At 39.0% G+C, this 18,687-nt stretch overlaps 1 protein-coding gene across 2 annotated transcripts; it reads right to left on the bottom strand.

Moving 5' to 3' along the window:
* Positions 1-2,706: 2,706 nt before the first annotated feature.
* LOC119491309 (heterogeneous nuclear ribonucleoprotein L-like) lies at positions 2,707-18,076 on the bottom strand. Of its 2 annotated transcripts, XM_037775200.1 has the most exons (15): positions 17,921-18,076; positions 15,819-15,934; positions 15,351-15,588; positions 14,951-15,036; positions 14,290-14,386; positions 13,188-13,260; positions 9,228-9,260; positions 8,002-8,073; positions 7,424-7,671; positions 6,466-6,587; positions 5,629-5,830; positions 5,285-5,342; positions 5,053-5,163; positions 3,406-3,465; positions 2,707-3,317 (listed from the first exon to the last, which is right to left on the bottom strand). In XM_037775200.1, exons 1-15 carry the CDS (start codon positions 17,996-17,998, stop codon positions 3,259-3,261), a joined length of 1,653 nt encoding a protein of 550 aa, XP_037631128.1. In that variant the 5' UTR covers positions 17,999-18,076; the 3' UTR covers positions 2,707-3,258. The 2 variants fall into 2 exon arrangements, with proteins under 2 accessions (XP_037631128.1, XP_037631129.1); XM_037775201.1 differs by lacking the exon at positions 3,406-3,465 and having other exon boundaries at positions 17,921-17,998.
* Positions 18,077-18,687: the final 611 nt, after the last annotated feature.

The raw sequence follows: 18,687 nt of genomic DNA, 5'->3' as shown, positions 1-18,687 counted from the left end.
AAAAGAAAATGATAAGAGGCCATACAGCAGCATCGCCGTCCTGGACCTGGAATGGACCATGTCATATGCTCTACCTGCCTCATTCCAAATCAAGATAAAAAGAAAGCTTTATGATACCAAATGTAAACATAACTGCTCCAAAATCAGATGTCAGTTTACATATACAACACGTGTTAACATCAGGGTATACGCAGGAATCCTGAAATTCAATTTTATACATTTTTTAAGACCCTTTTCAAAGATTTTAAGACTCCTCGCCACTTCGAGTTCAAAACGGTTACATCGGTGACAAACTTTAACTTACATACAAAAGTCATAGTATAGTAAGTTATAAAAATGTCATGAAATACTGTCACAAAAAGTCAATATAGTATGTCTTAAAGGTGTCATAAAAGGTCATAGTACAGTATGCCATAAAAATGTCAGTCGTAGTATAGTGTGTCAGAAAAAGACAGAGTATATTATGTCGTAAAATGTCATCAATGTAATAAAAAAGTCAGTCTTAGTATGCCATTAAAAAATTCATTAAAAGTCGTAGTGTAGTATGTCGAAAAATTTCATGAAAAAGTTTCATGAAAAAAAGTCATAGTATATTATGTCAAAACAAATAAAGTATACTATTTGAAAGAATTTCAAGAAAAAAAAGTCATAGTATATTATGTTCTAAAAGTCGTTGTATAGTATATCTCAAAAAATGTAATGAAAATAGAGACATAGCACAATATGTCGAAAAATGTAATGAAAAAAAAGTCAGTGTAGTATGTCGAAAAATTTCAGGAAAAAAAATTCATAGTATAAAATATCGAAAAATTTCAGGGGAAAAAGGTCATAGTATGTTGAAAAATTTCAGGAAGAAAGTCATAAAAAAAAAAGTCATAGTACAGTATGTCGCAAACTTTTATGAAAAAAATCATAGTATATTATGTCGAAAACTTTTATGAAGAAAATCATACCATAGTATGTTGAAAAATTTAATGAAAAAAAGTCATAGTATATTATGTCGAAACATGTCATGAAAAAAAAGTCATAGTACAGTAGGTCCAAAAGTTTCATTACAAAAAGTCATAGTATAGTATATCGAAAATTTTGTGAAAAAGTCATAGTATAGTATGTCGAAAAATTTCAGAAAAAAAAGTAATTAAAAAAAAGTCATAGTATAGTATGTCGAACATTTCATGAAAAAGTCAGAATAGTCTGTCGAAAAATGTCATGAAAAAAAAGTCATAGTATAGTATGTCGAAAAAAGTTGTGTAAAAAAATCATATAGTATGTCGAAAAATGTCATGAAAACAAGTCATAGCATAGTATGTCGAAAAATGTCATGAAAAAAAAGTCAGTATAGTCAAGATGTCATGAAAAAAAAGTCATAGTAAAGTATGTCGAAAAATTTGGTGTAAAAAATCATAGTATAGTATGTTGAAAAAATTCTCGAAAAAAGTCAGTATAGTATGTCGAAGAATTTCGTAAAAAAAAAGTCAGTGTACTCGGTTAAAAAATGTATGAAAAAAATGTCATAGTATGTCGTAAAATTTCATAAAGTAAAGTCATAGTATAGTATGTCGAACATTTCATGAAAAAAAGTCGTAGTATAGTATGTCGTAAAATTTCATGAAAAAAAAGTCAGTATAGTTTGTCGAACAATTTCATGAAAAAAAAGTCAGTATAGTATGTCGTAAAATTTCATGAAAAAAAGTCAGTATAGTATGTCGAAAAATTTCGTAAAAAAAAAAGGCAGTGTACTCTGTTAAAAAAATGTCAGAAAAAGCCATAGTATATTATGTCGAAAAATGTCAGAAATAAAAGTCAGTAAAAAAAAGTATGTCGAAAAAATTCACAAATAAAGTCATCGCATAGTTTGTCGAAAAATGTCAGGAAAAAAGTCATAAAAAAAAAAAAGTCATAGTATAGTATCTCGAAAACTTTTATGAAAAAAATCATAGTGTGTCAAAAAAAGTCATATAGTATGTCGTTAAATTTCATGAAAAAAAGTCATAGTATAGTATATAGAAAATTTCAGGAAAAGCAGCTCTGATGCTGCGCGTAGTGTCCTGGACATGCAGCCACTTCCCCAGTAAAAGTCTCCACCGCACATTTAGTTTAGTTTAGCAGGTTGTCAGCTGTGTGTCTCCCGGCGTAACTTTAGCGAGTGTCCAACAAACAGTGTGTGTATTTGTGCTACGTTAGCAGCTCTAGCATTGCCGGAGGCTTCGTGCTCGCCGCCGCACACGTAGTCTGCGTAACTTTAGCGAGTTTCCAAAAGACAGAGTGTGTGTGTTGGCGGTGACGTTATAGCTGTGAACGTAGGTGTAGCAGTGTGTGTACAGTTTATTTGTCGGTGAATAAATGCTACGAAACTACAACTCCGCTCAAGCGAGCCAGAGACAGGAGCCGACTTCCTATATCCTGCAACTCCAGTTCTGCCTCTTAAGGTGGGCTGTTAAGGTGGACCAGCTTTTCTCCTTAAAGTGACGAGCCGCTCTAAGCCGCTCAGATTTTGAGTTAATTATTAACATCTCTTTTAACCGATAGCGTTAATCGGTTAAAAAGCTTAATGTCGTTTAACGGTTAATTATGGACATCCTATAGCCAACCATTAAATACCGTGGCTTACGTTCTCCTCCAGATAAACTAAACTTTGTTTTCCATTCAGTGCTGAGAATGAGTCTGAAAAACGTTCAAAATGTACTAAAAACATTGGAACTCAACTTTAAATTGATTTTTTATTTTTATTTTCTTAGAACAAAACAATCCAACTGACACGGAGACGCAGAACTGAATAGGTAGCAATTAAAAAAAAAAAGAAGAAAAAAGTGAGCTATAATAATAAAAGTCCAAAAGACAACTCTTTTACAAAACCATGTTGTCCACTGCCTCTGAACCACCTGAGCATAAAACCAATTCTCTGAAACACACTTTCTCACATGTCAGGTTACTGTATAAGCATATTACAAAAAGTAAAAAGGACAACTTAATATTGAAGACACAAAAGTACTGATACTATGGACCACATCTGGGGCATGAATATCAAAACTTTAGATGCCCGTTAGCATTTGTTAGATCTGCTTAAAATACCAAATATGAGGAGTTTGCACTTTAGGGATCAATCTCATTGTGAAAGTGTATTATTTCATTCACAGTGTTTGAGGGGTTTTAGAAAGTCAAATTTCTCCAGGGTGTGTTGTCAGCAGTCCTAGTCTAAGTACATGTGAATATGGGAATGGTGAACCAATCTTCGTCTTACTGGCTACAAGGGTGCGCTCAGTTGGCGTGCTGAACGGTGGAGAAGCACAGTTTGAGGGTGTACGGGTACGGACCAGCTGGAAAGAGAGAGAGAAGAGGCTCAAAATTAGGCAACAAGAAACGTGACCCATGAAATGAATCAGACTTCCTCTAACCAGCGTTTACCTCTTACTGGGTATGTCACGACTTTTTCTACAGCACCGCAGGTATCGTGAGGGATCGGGACTGATGGGGACGATAGAAAATGTGTTTATCTATTTACGCTGAATGCTACATTGTAAACAACAAATCTGTTTTGAAATCGGCAGGACCAGAGCTAGTTAACGTTAGCTGCGTGCAGGACTGTGCTGCTAACAGCTAACGTTAACTAGCCGTTGATTGACATTTGGATGTGTTCAGGCTTGATTCAGTAAAAATTTAATTATTGGGTGAAGGTGAATTCCAACGTTATCATGATGTGTTCAGATGTAATCTTGTAAAATTTAGTTTTATGGTGAGTAACAGAAATCCAGTTGTTTGAAGGAGATGTTATCACAGACATATAAAATAGATATTAGGAAGTTAAACAGGTCACAGTTCCCTTTCTAACAATAGCTCTAAGCAGCTTATAGAATATATAATTAGTAGGGCTGTCAAAGTTAACAACTTTTTTTTTTTTTAAACTTCCCTAATTTCTTTACCACATCTTGTGGAAGTTGTAGCGGCTCAGTTTTAAAGCTAGAAGTGAAGATACTGGTATGAAACTAGAATTAGCCATTGATTTCTTTAACGCAATCAATGTTCTGGAGGTTGTTGCGTCATACTAGCTTGTAGAAGGAGGTTAAATAACGCTCCGAACTTGAGCTAAATTTTGGCTAGAAAAAAACTGTCATGGCCATTTTCAAAGGGGTCCCTTGACCTCTGACCTCCAGATATGTAAATGAAAATGGGTTCTATGGGTACCCGCGAGTCTCCCCTTTACAGACATGCCCATTTTCTTTTGATATGATTTGAGCAGATTTTTTATGCTGAATGTAGTACCTGAGGGTTTCTGGACAATAATTGTCATTGTTTTGTGTTGTTAATTGATTTACAATAATAAATATATACATAAATTAATGTTTAACGTAATGTACGTTAAATATAAAATTGAACGTACATTTTGAACAGATAAAAACTGTGATTAATCTCGATTGACAGCCCTAATAATTAAAACTACGCATGCCAAACATTTTTTTAAATCAATGTATTCAAATAAAAAATACAATAAAGTAGGCTATTTCCTCATCATTTGAATGGTGTATTTTTATACAAATAACCGCTATAGACGACAGTAACAAAGTACAAAGTTAACATTTAGAATTTGATGGTTTACACTGACTTGGGGATGGTGGTGAATTATAAATTAATCTGGAAACTTGCTGTCAATTATAGTTGTTAGAAAAAAACCTGAAATCCTGAAAAACCTGTTCAAAACTCATTTTTCTCATACTGTCTATCTGAATATACCTGTATTCACCCTGTTTCTTTAAGCTCAGTCGGCTTCAGAGAAAAATATGGTGCAACTTTTGCAAAGGTAGATCTCAAACTGTGTGCGGTATATTCTAATGAGTGTGCATGTGACATAGGAAGGAGAGCCAAATCTGAATGACATGTTGAATCACAGCCCACAAAAAACTGACTGGATTGTCTGATTTCACAGTTTGTATTGTTGATGAGCACAAGCACTGAAAAAGTGAGTTCTTCATGATATGTCCCCTTTTAACGCTGGGCTGTTTTCAGTCTGAATCTCCTGCATCACAAAGGTTCACGGGAACAATTTCAGCGTCTTACCTGCGTTTTTCATCTGGTAGTGGTTCATCATAGCCAAAGCCTCCATGGCATCATTGATGGACTCCCACTCTAGCAGACCTGAAGCACTGCGGTCACTGGGAGCTGCACCACCTGGTGGTTAGAGGGATCAGTTACACCACACGTTCCAGATACAGAAATATCTCTACATACAAGTGCATTTCAAGAGTTAAAAACAAACAAACATATATCTCAATAAGCATGATCAGCTTACTTTTTCCTGTGAACATTTTGACGTTGACGGGGCTCTTCACACCAATCTCATCACAAATCTGTAAAAGAACAACATTTATGAGGAAATATCATGCACAACAGCTCTTTAAATGCTTTTATTTTGATAGTCAACACTTGAAACAGTTATTTTTAAAACATTTTCAAAATACTTTCATTGACCAAACACATATTCCAATGCAATAAAACAATCAGCTGGGATGAGGAATGGTTTCCTCCCGTTGCCTTGTTAATGAATAATAAATAAGACGATGCAGGTGGTGATGTGTGAATACAGAACCTACAATACAAACACACACATGTCCCATATTTCCTCTTTCTACAGACCTGAGAGAAAATCTCTGGCGTGACATCTGGCTGGGCGTTGAAGAAGTGCAACACGTTGCTCGGGTGCTGGATGCGGTTTTTTGCCGCCTGTTCTGGCGAGGTGAACCGGTTGTTCCTGGAGCCGTGGAAGTCCTTGAAACTACTCGAGCCGTCGTCCATCTCATAGCACTGACCGGGTACGATGGCTTGCTGCTTGGACACGCTGAAGGGAGGGAGGATTATGCATTTTAAAAATTGCATTTTCATAAAAATATAACTAGTCTTTTTCTTAAATATAACTTAAAGTCAGACTTGCTATAAACACTTAAATGTACCTGTTGCATAAAGCTTCCCTATGAGGAACTAATGTAAGACTGACTTAGATATCCTGTTGTGCAATGCATTATCGGTGAAATAAGTCAATTAACAGAAGAGAAAAAATGGCAGATGTAACAGCAACACCACACAAAGTATGGAAGAAAAAACTGAAATGGCAAACAACATAAATCCAGCAGTCATTAGAACCGTTAAATATGTTCAGCAACAATTCAAGAATATGGTACAAAAAGCCCAAAAAGTAATGGATAAACAGTTGAAATATTTAGCCAACTGACCTTCTAACAGATTGTTGCCATAGCAACAAAGCTCTCACCTCAGGCTTAGCCAGGGGGAGAGGTAGCTAACATTCCTCCCTCAAATAAATTGTTTGTTTGACCGGACTACTTCTCTAGAATAGCATTGTCCCATTTGCTCGAGGCTTCAGTATTTCTAATATGCTCGAGGCATCCTACTTTACATCGTGGCTTTCTTCTTCTGGACAACAAAGATGTTTCTGGAACTGGACGGGATGAAACTCACCACACATTCAGTCTCTGTCCAAAGAGAAAGTTGTTGTTGAGGTGAGTGATGGCTCGGTCCACTGCATAGCAGTCTCCCATCTCCACCATGGCAGCCCCAGGCTTACTCTTCATGAACTTCACCTGTGGAGTGAGGGAAGAAATGATTGATGAGAGCACTAAAGAGACATGGGGGAGTCGTTTGTTGACACAAAGTGTCAGGTTGGAGATGATGGCTCGAGGCGAGGGTGTTACACTCAAAGTTAAATGTTTTAGTTACACAGCAAAACTCGTTTTTCTTTTTTTTCTAAAAGGTAATTTTCAGTTGATAATCTCATGTTTTAGTCTAAATGTTAAATTTTTTTAACAGTCCTTGTCCTGCAGATAACTTCAGTAGAGCTGCAACATTAATCTATTAGTTGTCAACTATTAAATTAATCTGTGAGTCATTTTTTTTAAGACAAAAAAAAGTCAAATTTCTCTGAATCCAGCTTCTTAAATGTGAAAATGTTCTGGTTTCTTTCCTCCTCTATGACAGTTAACCGAATATCTTTGAGTTGTGGTCAAAACAAGACATTTGAGGACGTCATCTTGGGCTTTGGGAAACACTGATCGACAATTTTCTCCATTTTATAGAGCAAACAGCCCTGAACTTCAGCCTGTTATATAATGCCTGAGTTTAAGTGAGAAATTAAAAGCATTACTATTTCAAGTGCAGCTATTCATAGAAGCATGACGACTGCTGCTTACAGCAAAAATAGATGATTGAAATAAGGGCTTTGACATAAAACCCATTTTTATACAAACTAGGGCAGTTAAAGTGTTATTTTGGATCATGTGACTGTAGGTGGGACTGTCTGCATTTCATATGGATGTTTCCTGATTGAAACGTTGCACTAATAAAAACTATTAAATGTCATTATTGTGTGGACAGCCTCTCCTTCCTCTTCACAACACAGACACACACATCAGATACTGACCCGTTCTACGTTGCCATAGAGACAGAAGATATTGAAGACACGGTCGGCGTTCATCTTGACAGGGTCCAAGCCGTACAACATGACAACTGGAGACTCGGCGTGGCCACCGTACTCGCCGGGAGGAGGGGGAGGTGGTCCGTAGCCCGGCCCGTAGTTTCTCCCTCCACGCCCTCTCATTGGTGGTCCCATGCGGCGACCCTCGTAGGGCGGAGAACCGTAGCTCTCATCGTAGCCATGGTAGCCACCTCCTGACGAATGCAAATGAGAACAGAAAATAAACTTCTCAAACAAGGCGAGGGCAACTCAAGAGACGACTACCTTACTAGAAAACCTTGTCACTACTAGGAGAAAAAGATTTGGTCATAAATATGTAGAGTCCCAGTTAAAAATGACGACACAGCATCACTTAACTGCCGCTGTGTGGCGGACCCATTTATAATCTCAGATTAACCTAAATACATCACAATAATTCACACTGTCTACAGAGTGTATTTCAGGTAATAAACTGTAGTGCTTTTAAACTTTCACAGTATTTTTTTTTATACGCAGTGTGTTTTCTCGTTCTTTGAGATCCTTACCGTACTCAGGAGGATGGTCGCCCAGCAGAGCAGGCTGTCTCTGGCGCTTGTTGGGGTTGGCATTGACATCATCTGTGAGAACACGAAGACAAAATAAGAGGAAAAAAGGTAGAGAAAGAAAAAGTGACAGATAAATATGACAAGAAGAGACTAGAAAACAGGACTGGCTGCAATTTCTAAATGACAACGGGATCCGTAAGCATTTAAGATATCATGACAACATTTTAACGCCAAAATCTCCTTCAGATTACACACAATATAAAGTAGAGAAATTCATTAAAAAGGTGCTAAATTAGAAATTCAGAACATTAATATAGCTGCAAACAACTATTTGCTCTGTAAACATATAGCGGAGTAATATCAGGTTAACACTGTTGGCTCTGTCAACACTGTTGGTGCTGTTAGCAGCTGACTCAAACAAAGAGTGTAGAAAAGGAAAGAAACGAAACTCTGGTGTTTTTTTTGCTGCCATTTTGGACTGAAAACGCTCATTATTATTTAAAATATGTTATTGTTCAACACAGGCCATTCTAGTAGAATATGACAATAGAATAGAAATAATTTTGTTTTACTTCTGCGCTGTATTTTAGGCGGGTGTTTTACTGGCGTCTGGTAGTGGATTTCACTCCAAAATGGAGGATGCGTAGCTCTGCGGCAGGGCGCTGATGTTACAATGGAACGAACAATTGACGTTCACTTCTTTGCAATATACGTTCTTTGGCTCGACCGTTGCCATGTTGAGAGCCGAGTGGAGGCTATCCCTCAATCATAGATATTCTGTGAATTTAAAATTTAGCACCTTTAAAGGACTTAAATTAGTATTTGACACCGATGCATGCATTTCAAGACTGATTCATCTTGCATATAAAGAGCCATACCAGCACAAACATACACTCCAGACAGGCTACAACAATCAACCAAGTAGCTGAAATGATCTTGATTTACTTTGGTCTGTAATAGAATTAGTGGAGGGAAATGGGAAGGGAGGCGTGGGGATGTAAGAGATGGCAAGACTGATATTAGGGTGTATGGATTTGACCCTAAAACACACCCTAATCCACAATGGTAAACTTTTAGCATATAAAGTGACACAGGGAAATGGCCAACATGGAGGTGGATGCTGATCTAGGAGGTGAGAAGGGGTTAAGGATATCAAACAAAAAACACTCTGGATAAGCATCACACATGGCTAAATTTAAAAAAATAAAGTTTGTACGCTCACACACCTGAACTGCTCCCATTGCCATCTGCATCACCATCTGTACGGATACACAATAGTCACACACACAATCAGAATGGAAGATGGGTTAATCAACAAAAAGGTACATTTTTTTTCTTGGCAAATGTGAAATTACCCGTTAAAATGTCAGGGGAGGGCAGTAAAACCACTCATGACAAAGCTAGGGAAGTATTTCAGGATAAGAAAAAAATTGGTTATGAAATGCGGATGGCTTGGTACCTCTGCAGGTGACCAACCACGCTCTTCCAGATTTTTTAAAGCAATTTGGAAACTAATGCCTAGTTCACACTACACAACCTTAGCCCTGATTTTCAGCTCCCCGACTGTTTTTGGAACTCCCCTCGCATATCGGCGCTCGAGTGTCATGTGTGAACTGTTTAAAGATGCAAGTCGAGAGGCTGACCGACGCCTCACAGACACATTCCAGATATGCTAAATATGGTGGAGGAAGAGTTGCCTGGAACAATAGGAACTTACTGTATTTGCTGCACATGCAACACAGAGCAAAGTTGTTGTACCTTGAGCAATAAAAGATTAAAAAAGGAGTGTGGAAACAGGCTATTTTGTAAACACATGCGCCAACAACAACATCAGCAATGTGTATTTGTCGCGTATGTTTTCGTGCCAAAACGTAGTTTGGGGAGCTGGTCAGAGATTCCTATCTCCAGGCAGGCATGTAGTATGAAAACCGCGACTTAAAGACTCACGATTACAAGACAGCTAGTTGTGTAATGTGAACAGTACAGAGATCTCTGACGACTTTGAAAGTCGTGTAGTGTGCAGCTTGTAAATTTTGGGACACCTGCATCCACTCTGGCTAGCGGATGAAAAGCTCTCCTCGCTTTCTAATAAACAGGGTCGGTCATGGGTCAAACACATTCTACATGAATTAATATTTCTCCAGATTAAAAACATGATTCAATTCCCCAAAAAAAAGTCCAGGGAGCCACGTATAGATGGGATTTCCTGGGACAAAACATAATGGACGGACATACAGTAGGTTTGAGTGACACTATAAACGCCGGCTCCGACAGAACCCCAACCAACACCCTCTTCTGGGGAGAAAGATAAGGCCTTTATGAGGGAAAAGGTGGAGTCATATCAGTCTTGTGTGGCGATGTTGGGTGCTGGGCTTTGGGGTCATGTGGTGCTGTGCAGTTATGTTCTCCGAGGAGGGTCTCGAGTTACTTACTGCATGCTTACAAACAGTGGGGAGGAAGATATTTGCTGCAGTAGTTCCACCACTCAATTCATTTCATCCCATACTCTTATCCATTTCCTCTTTTGGGGAAACAACTCTCCACCTCAGGATCGATTCCTGGTTTTATCAAGCTGAAACTTCCCATTGGTGGGTCGGTTGGCCGTTTGGCTGGCGTTTTCCATCCTTAATGTTCCTTTTTGGAATAGTCCAACTGGGAGGCCTTGAGGCTGCCATAGAGCACATTTTCAGCTGGCTCGTCTTAGCCGCAAATTGCCAAACCTGCATCACATGGAAGGCGTTACACAGGTTCTAGAGACTTTAAAATATCAAGAAAAAAATGTACTCAAAAAAAAAAAAAAGGGATAGCTAAACAGGGATGCATGTAGTAAGAAAATCAGAGGGAGGAAAAGATGGAAGAGATGAGGAGAAAGAGCAAGAGAGAAAAGCTGAATTCCATGTGGGAGGAAACACATAAAACCAAAAAAATGGGCCTGAGTGTACTTGATGGTGTTGTCAGCAGTGTCTTCATCAGTTGTCCTGTGTTGACTCCAGTGTGGCTGGCTACAGCTTGGTTCGGGGGTGTGAGTCATCTATTGGATCAGTTGGTACGCCGTCAGCAAGTGTGTTGCTTGAATGTTTTTGTTTTCGTGTTGACAAGCGTGACGAGCAACGCAGCCCAAAACAATACAGGAAGGGCCGAGGCATAATGTGATCTTGGTCGACTGGTTATTATCAGTATGCATCAGATGTCTGTCACTACCTTCTGTTGGGTGTCTTCTCTTGTATCAGTCTCCGTTTGGTGTAGACAGTGGGGGGGTTGTAGATGATGCAAGCTTTGGCCTGCTTCAATGTGTCTCAAAATGGGTGAGAAAGGAAGAAGGGCCCAAGTGTAGCTCAGTGCCCAAAACGCCCCACCATCTAGAAGTGTGCGTTGTCTTCGTGGCTCTTGTGCTGGAATGCGATGAGGAATGAGTTGTATATCAGTCCTACATCGTCATGTTGAATGGGTGGTGTCTTGTAGGTTGTCCCCTTGTATCTCAGGGGACGTTTGGCCCTCTGTATCATAGTGGCTGTGTCCTCACTGAAGAAGTGGATACTTGAGATGGTGGTTGCGGAGTGGTGATGTTGTCAGCATGTATCTGCCTCTCCCTCCTGTGCATGTTTTTTTTTGGACTTGCTTGAGATCACCCATTTATCAGGAGGAGATAAGAGTTACATGATGCTGCAGATGGGCTGTTTACTGATGCTGGTCCTTGCCTCTGTACTCACTTCTCAGAAACTTAAATATGAGGCCGTCGGTCTGAGGTCGACCAACAGGTCTTTAGTCAGAACCACTCTGTGTTATTTCAAACCCATTTTGGCTACACCGAGTGGGACTCGGTGACCAGAAGTGCTTCATTTTGTTTTTGGTCAAGTTAAAAAAAAACAGTGGGAGAATTTAAGGTAGAAGTTAGATGACAGTGGAAAAGACCAGAATCAGTCTTGGTGGCAAAGGAAATTTGTTTCTGGTGACTGTCTTTAACATCAAAGTTGAAATACATGTTGCTTGAAAATATTAGTAATGGTGCTATAATTTTGAACTGTAAATTATAGGTGTGGTAAAGAAGGCAGGAGCAGCAAATGCTGGCTAAAAGAGCACTTTGCACACAACAGGCTTTTGTCTTCATGACTGAAATATGTAGACGGAATTCTTGAGGTATTAACGCCTCATCACTCGGCAGCGTGCCTATCAGACAACGGCGCTTCCGTCTTCTGCCTCTGGGCTTCTTTTGTAACCAGCGGAAAACCCGTCTACACCGGAACTCCCATGTCAAAGTATCTCATTTATCCTTTTTAAAGAATAGATATTTGACACTCTCTGCTACCTTAACAGCAACTCTAAAGAACTAAAAATACATTTTGAGTAGGGCTGTCAAAGTTTGATAAGTGATAACGCGTTACCGCAAATTTGTTTTAACGCCACTAATTTCTTTAACGCATTAACACAACTTGTTATTTTTAGGTTGCAGCATTTTTAAAAATAATATGATAATCTAGTCTCGTAGACACAGGCGGCGTCTCACTCCCTCTTCCATGCAGTTGTCGTACTTGACGCAACATCCAGTAACTACCAATTTTTGTCATTTGTGATTATTTCCTTTTGCTGCGGCGGCGGCACAGATGTACGGACTCCACGCAGCCAAATCGCTCAATTTACTACAACTACCAAGTAGAATAGTTCTGCCTCAAACACGCATCTTATGGCTGCTACTGCGGCCATTTCATTCACCGCACAGACATATGTCACTCTGTACAGCCCTGTTGCGATTAATGTCGTCTTTCTGTCTGCAAATGTGTTCCTGCCATTCCCGCCACAGCGGTGCTCTTCAACATTTTTACCAGGAATTGTGGGCATTCATTTCACATTTCTGATCTCACGCTAAAATGATTGATGCCCACTAATTTTCACAGGTTTCTACAGCTGAATTGTTGTGAGTAATCTAACCTGAATATTATTCAAATGAGAAGTGTTAGAGTAAGACCCAAAGCAACACTTCAGTCATAATGCCACAGAAGATCTTCCCAAAAAATACTATGCATTAGTATATTGGACACAATTTACACAATCTATTTAGTAGCATTATCAATGAAGGGTGTTGCTGAAACTCCCCACAGTGACAGCAAAGATGCTTAACAGTATCAGGCTTCTGAGCTACAAAGCGTGTGGCGCTCGCTAAATGCTTGGGAGTGTGTCTCATGTTTTACCTGTGCCTCCTAGATTGGGATTTGTGTAGTCCCAGGTGTCTTGGTCATTCTTGAACACATTCAGGCGAGTGGGCTGAGGAGACACAATTTATATGAATACAAGCATATAACATTTAGATAGTTATGCACACGGTATGTTCATCCTCTATTAGGCAGGTTGCATATCGTGCAGATGAAAACCTGCTTCGATATGTATTGCGATAGGTAAGTATTGTGATTCGATATTACGATTTATTGGGATTTTTGTTAACTTTTTTAACACTAGACCATGGGAAAAAGTTGAATCATGAACTTCTAGGGACTTTTTACTTTGGAAAATATCAAAGTACAGTAAAAATGTTTGATTTTCAGCATGTATGTAGTCAGAAATATCCTGAAGTCAAATATATCAGTCAATGTCAGGAATTATTTATTACATTTTTTTTGCACTTCCGATTCCCTCGTCTGGAAGTCAGTGGTTTTTTTTAGTTAGATGCTTGAAATAAGGTCTGTGGTTAACACACGCTGAAGAGATTTTAATGTTTTGTTCGATGACATAAAATGCATCAACAAATATCCCACTTGTGAATTTTAAAGCCTTTATGCGTCTTAAAAAAGACGGTTGCTAACAAGTGGCTAAATGAGACTAGTAAACGTCATCACGCCGAGTCGTTGTGTATACTCGCTCTCATGCGGCCGTGATGTAACTCGTTTATAGCCCAACGTTAGCTTTTTACTTCTGGCGATTGCATTCATACTTCAAAAAAATCATAAAAGTGGTGGTTCATATGTGAGGATTATCTTGCTGAACAAAACGTGTGTTTGCCACAGAGCTTATTTTCTGCAATAATCCAAAAGCCAATGGAAAAATCCCATTGGCTTTTTGTGGAGGGAACAAGGGCGATGCTGACTTCTTGGTTGGCCTACAAAAATACTTCATCCCTGGAGCACTCTATAAGCTGCAGTTTATTGCACCTTTGTGTTAACTTAATGAGGCGTTATGTCAACCAGCAGGGCTATAGTGTTGGTTTGCATCATATTGTGCATTGTTCATGTTGTTCTGTGTCCACCACACCAATGTTGTCTAGGAACACTGGCTGTGCTTTGTGTTTTGCAGCTTTACCTTGGCGTACTCAATCTTCAGCGTGCAGCAGCCGGAGTAGATGTCTGCTCCATTAAGAGATGCCTTGGCCCGCTGGGCGCTTTGCACAGAGTCGAATGTAATGACAGAGTTAAGGACAAGACAAGTATAAACATAGACCTCCGTAAATCTGTACTTTTGTAAATGTGTAAATTTAATTTAACTAGTGCCTTCTATTTTTATGCTGCTACTACTGTTTTTATTACTGCCTTTATATATATATTTTTCAATGACATCGGGGGAAGCCTGCAAAATATCATTGTACCCAAGTATAAGGACAATAAAGATCTTTCTGATTCAAAGTTTCGAACACAAATGTTCTTCATCGGGTACTTTAGCTGAGGAAGAGCAGTGTGCAGGTATCTTTTTGTACCCAGCACCTGCAAAAAAAATTATGCATGTGCCTCCTGATGATGACAGTCACCGTCAGCCAATCACTAATTCACCTTGACTGAACCGGTTTGTTTGGTTGTACCACAAAACTGACACACCAGACAAGTTCCTGAAATAAAACTACACCAACCCCTATTCTGTTAATTCTTGTTACAACTTGCAGAAAATTCCAATGTTATTTTTGTAAACAAACTGGTGGTCAACAATCAGATTGTGCCCCCTGTCAGATAGCACCCATGGAAAAGGATATTCAACCATCGCCTGGACGCCGTTCTTCCTGAAGATGACAATTCTCTGGACAGGCCCGCAGTTGTTGCAGATAGTGTAGAGGACATCCTGTGAAAATGTACCAGGTTAAAAATAAACTATATAAATACTAATCAGATGCAAATGTTAAAACAACGTGATCACAACAACACTGTAGCTTATGTAAATCTGATCTCGGTTTAACATGCAAACTATAACAGAGGTATAAAGGAGGTGTCGGTATTTAGTTTGCTGAGAATACTTCAAGTTAAGTCAGGAGTACATCAGACCATCACATACGGGTACTTCGCAAAAAGTCATTGTATATACAAACGTTTGTTTTATACACATGTCTAATAATTATTTATTATTATTTATTATTTATCCTAAATCTTTGCATTTACCGTAGTGATGGGGTAGATGGGGTTCATGATGGTGAGCAGAAGAACATTGTTAACACTTCTGGAGTCATCAGAGTCTCCCGGTCTGGAGATCTTCTGGCTGGTGGAGTAGTTGATAAAGGCTGGGTGGCCGGCGATGTAAACCTGGTTGTCTGCGGCGTAGGTTACGGCTGTGGATGATCCGTTCATGTCTTCATACTCAACCAGTGCCTGGCGCTTCTTGGGCATCACCACCACATAGCTTGAAAACAAAAGCAATAAATAGGGGGTTAAACGAAAAGACAGATTCCGTGAACTCAACTGGGTTACATTTGCAGCTAGTTGCTTGTCAATTTTACTTGAAACTTCATATCTTGCAGGTAAAAGGTAACAAGTTGCCACCTAACTAAACCCATGGATGTATTTGCTGCATGTAGGCAGGCATTTTTTAAACATGTTTTCAACACAAATTAAGTGGTTCTCTTTCTCTACCTGATGGCTCCAAATTCTTGCAAGGCCTCCACAAGGTCAGCCTCTGTAACACCATCCACCAGCCCCCGGACGTGCACCACCACAGACGGAAGGGTCTTGTGTGGATCTTCGTATCCCTATGTTGAAGAAAACAGAAAATTAGCAATCAGTGTGAATATTTACTCATCTTATCTGAATATTTACTCATCTTATCTGAAGTACACACAAGTACACACAGCCTTCTCAGCTGCGATCTTGTTGTGTGTCTTGAACTACCTTCTGCCATTTCTTACAATTTGTATTATATCACATTTAGCATTAGCATTTTGTCACAAGCACACGTTGGCAATGACATTCTTGTTCTCAGGCTCCCTCCAACAATGCTACTACAAAATGTATGAAGTAAAAAATGAGAATCCAAGACAAGATAAATAAAATACATAAGTTTTTCAAAGGGCTCCCTTGACCTCTGACATCAAAAGATGTGAATCTGTGCAAACACATAATTTGCACAATTCAGAGAGAGCCAATAGATTCAGGATGACTACTCTGTAGTAGTCTTTCTGTATTAGCCTTAAAAACAGCATGCTAACCGCGTATTGTTTTAATGTTTAATTTAATACACCCTTCTAAAACAGTAACTAAGTACTGGTTTGATTAAACTGGCATGCACACACACTATAATGTTACCCAACATGGGTTAACAGCTATTCCGATGCTGCCCTGTCTGATTAATGCAATGTGTAGCTACACAGTTAACTCACTGTTAGCTTAACATTGTATTAACCAGACAGGGCAGCATCAGCCGTTAATCCATGTTGGGTAACATAATAGTGTGTGTGCATGCAAGCTTAACCCAGTACTTCGTTACGGTTTTAGAAAAGTGTATTAAATTAAACATTAAAACAAAACGCGGTTATTAAGTGTCCTTTCCCACAACTGAGCAGCATGCTGTTTTTAAGGCTAATACAGAAACAAAGAGGCAACCAACTCTCTCTGAATTGTTTCTTGTGCAAATGATGTGTTGCACACCTATGCAGATGTAGAAGAAGTATGCATACTAATACCACTCTGTGAAAATACTCCATTATAAGTAAAAGTATCAGCAAAATATAAATTATATATCAATAGTATAAGTAGCATTTTGCAGTAAAATGCTCTCTGTCAGTGTTATACTGTTACATCTGATGTTTTTTGGATACTTTTACCGCTGCATTAATGTGTAGGTTGCATTTTACTCATCTATATGGTTGTGCTAATTTGACCTAATATTGATTTAAGCCCTTTATTGTCATTGTGTGTTACAACTAAATCAGATTGTGACAATCCCATAGGAGCTAATAAAAGATAATATAATAAAAAAAGAGAGTGCAATATAAAAGATAATACAATATAAAAATACAATATGTATATTGATGAGATGACAGTTTTGCCAGATTATTGCTCAAAGTGTCCGTCAGATAATTATATAATTATTGCACAGTGATCTGTGTAGCTTCACAGTTAGCTTCACAGCTAGCTTCACAGTTAGCACCCGGGTAGCTCCACAGTTAGCTTCACAGCTAGCTTCACAGTTAGCTTCACAGCTAGCTTCACAGTTAGCTTCACAGCTAGCTTCACAGTTAGCTTCACAGCTAGCTTCACAGTTAGCTTCACAGTTAGCTTCACAGTTAGCTTCACAGTTAGCTTCACAGTTAGCTTCACAGTTAGCACCCGGGTAGCTCCACAGTTAGCTCCTGGCTAGCTAACTGTTAGCTTACAGTTAGCTCACAGTTAGCTCGCGGCTAGCACCAGGCTAACCGTTAACAGTTCTAGAACAAAGCGGGATCAGGAGAGGCCCAGCCGGTTTAAACCGCCTCAAACGACCCCATTCAGACAACACTACACAGGTAACAGCTCAGTTAATGTTTAATATTAATATCATATATATATATAATATATAATATAATGTAATAAACCAGATAAAGCGGATAAAAAGAAGACAGCCGTTAGCACAAAGCTAGCTAGATTTATGACCTGTGACGCGTCGAGACGCGTTTATTCTCCCAACAAATGAATTAAACTGAACCACAAACTGACATTACGTCACTTTCACTCATCTGCAACTGCAAACCGCGACTCACCGTGGCCATTCCGTCGGTTTTCTGTCGTTTGGTTGCCCTGCCGTCTTCGCTGTAGTAGCGGCTCGCTGCAGTAGCCATGTTGTCCCGGTTATAAAGGAGGATGATGGTGGAGGAGGCTGGTAGTGACGACGAGCTGCAATGGACGGAACAGACCAGAGGGACGAGGGGAGGGGAGCCACGCCCACTAACAACGGCACCGAGGGCTGTGATTGGCTCAGGGAGCTGTCAATCTAATCTGTGACTGCAGGGACAGCCAATAAGGAGACGGGAAACGTCAACAGGCTTTTTAGATAGATAGATGGATGGATGGATGGATGGATGGATAGATGGATAGATGGATAGATGGATAGATGGATAGATAGATAGATATATAGATATATGGATAGATAGATAGATAGATAGATAGCTAGATAGATAGATAGATAGATAGATAGATAGATAGATAGATAGATGGATAGATAGATGGATGGATGGATGGATAGATGGATAGATAGATAGATAGATATATGGATAGATAGATAGATAGATAGATAGATAGATAGATAGAATATTGAAATACACTATAAATATACATGACTACTACAACTAGCATAAAAAAAATCTAAATTATAAACATAGAATAACACACTATATACATTAGCAAGTGTGCAATAACATACTATATACATTAGCAAAGTGTGCAAGATATATACATAGGCAAAGTGTGCAAGTTACTAAAAGTCTGACAAATAAAGTTTGAAAAATGCTGGAAAAAAAGACTGAAAAAT

The sequence above is a fragment of the Sebastes umbrosus genome, chromosome 7, assembly GCF_015220745.1.
Source record: "Sebastes umbrosus isolate fSebUmb1 chromosome 7, fSebUmb1.pri, whole genome shotgun sequence".
NCBI classification, from domain to species: domain Eukaryota; kingdom Metazoa; phylum Chordata; class Actinopteri; order Perciformes; family Sebastidae; genus Sebastes; species Sebastes umbrosus.
Note: the sequence above shows the minus strand (reverse complement) of the source record. Positions and strands in the feature narration are given on the sequence as shown.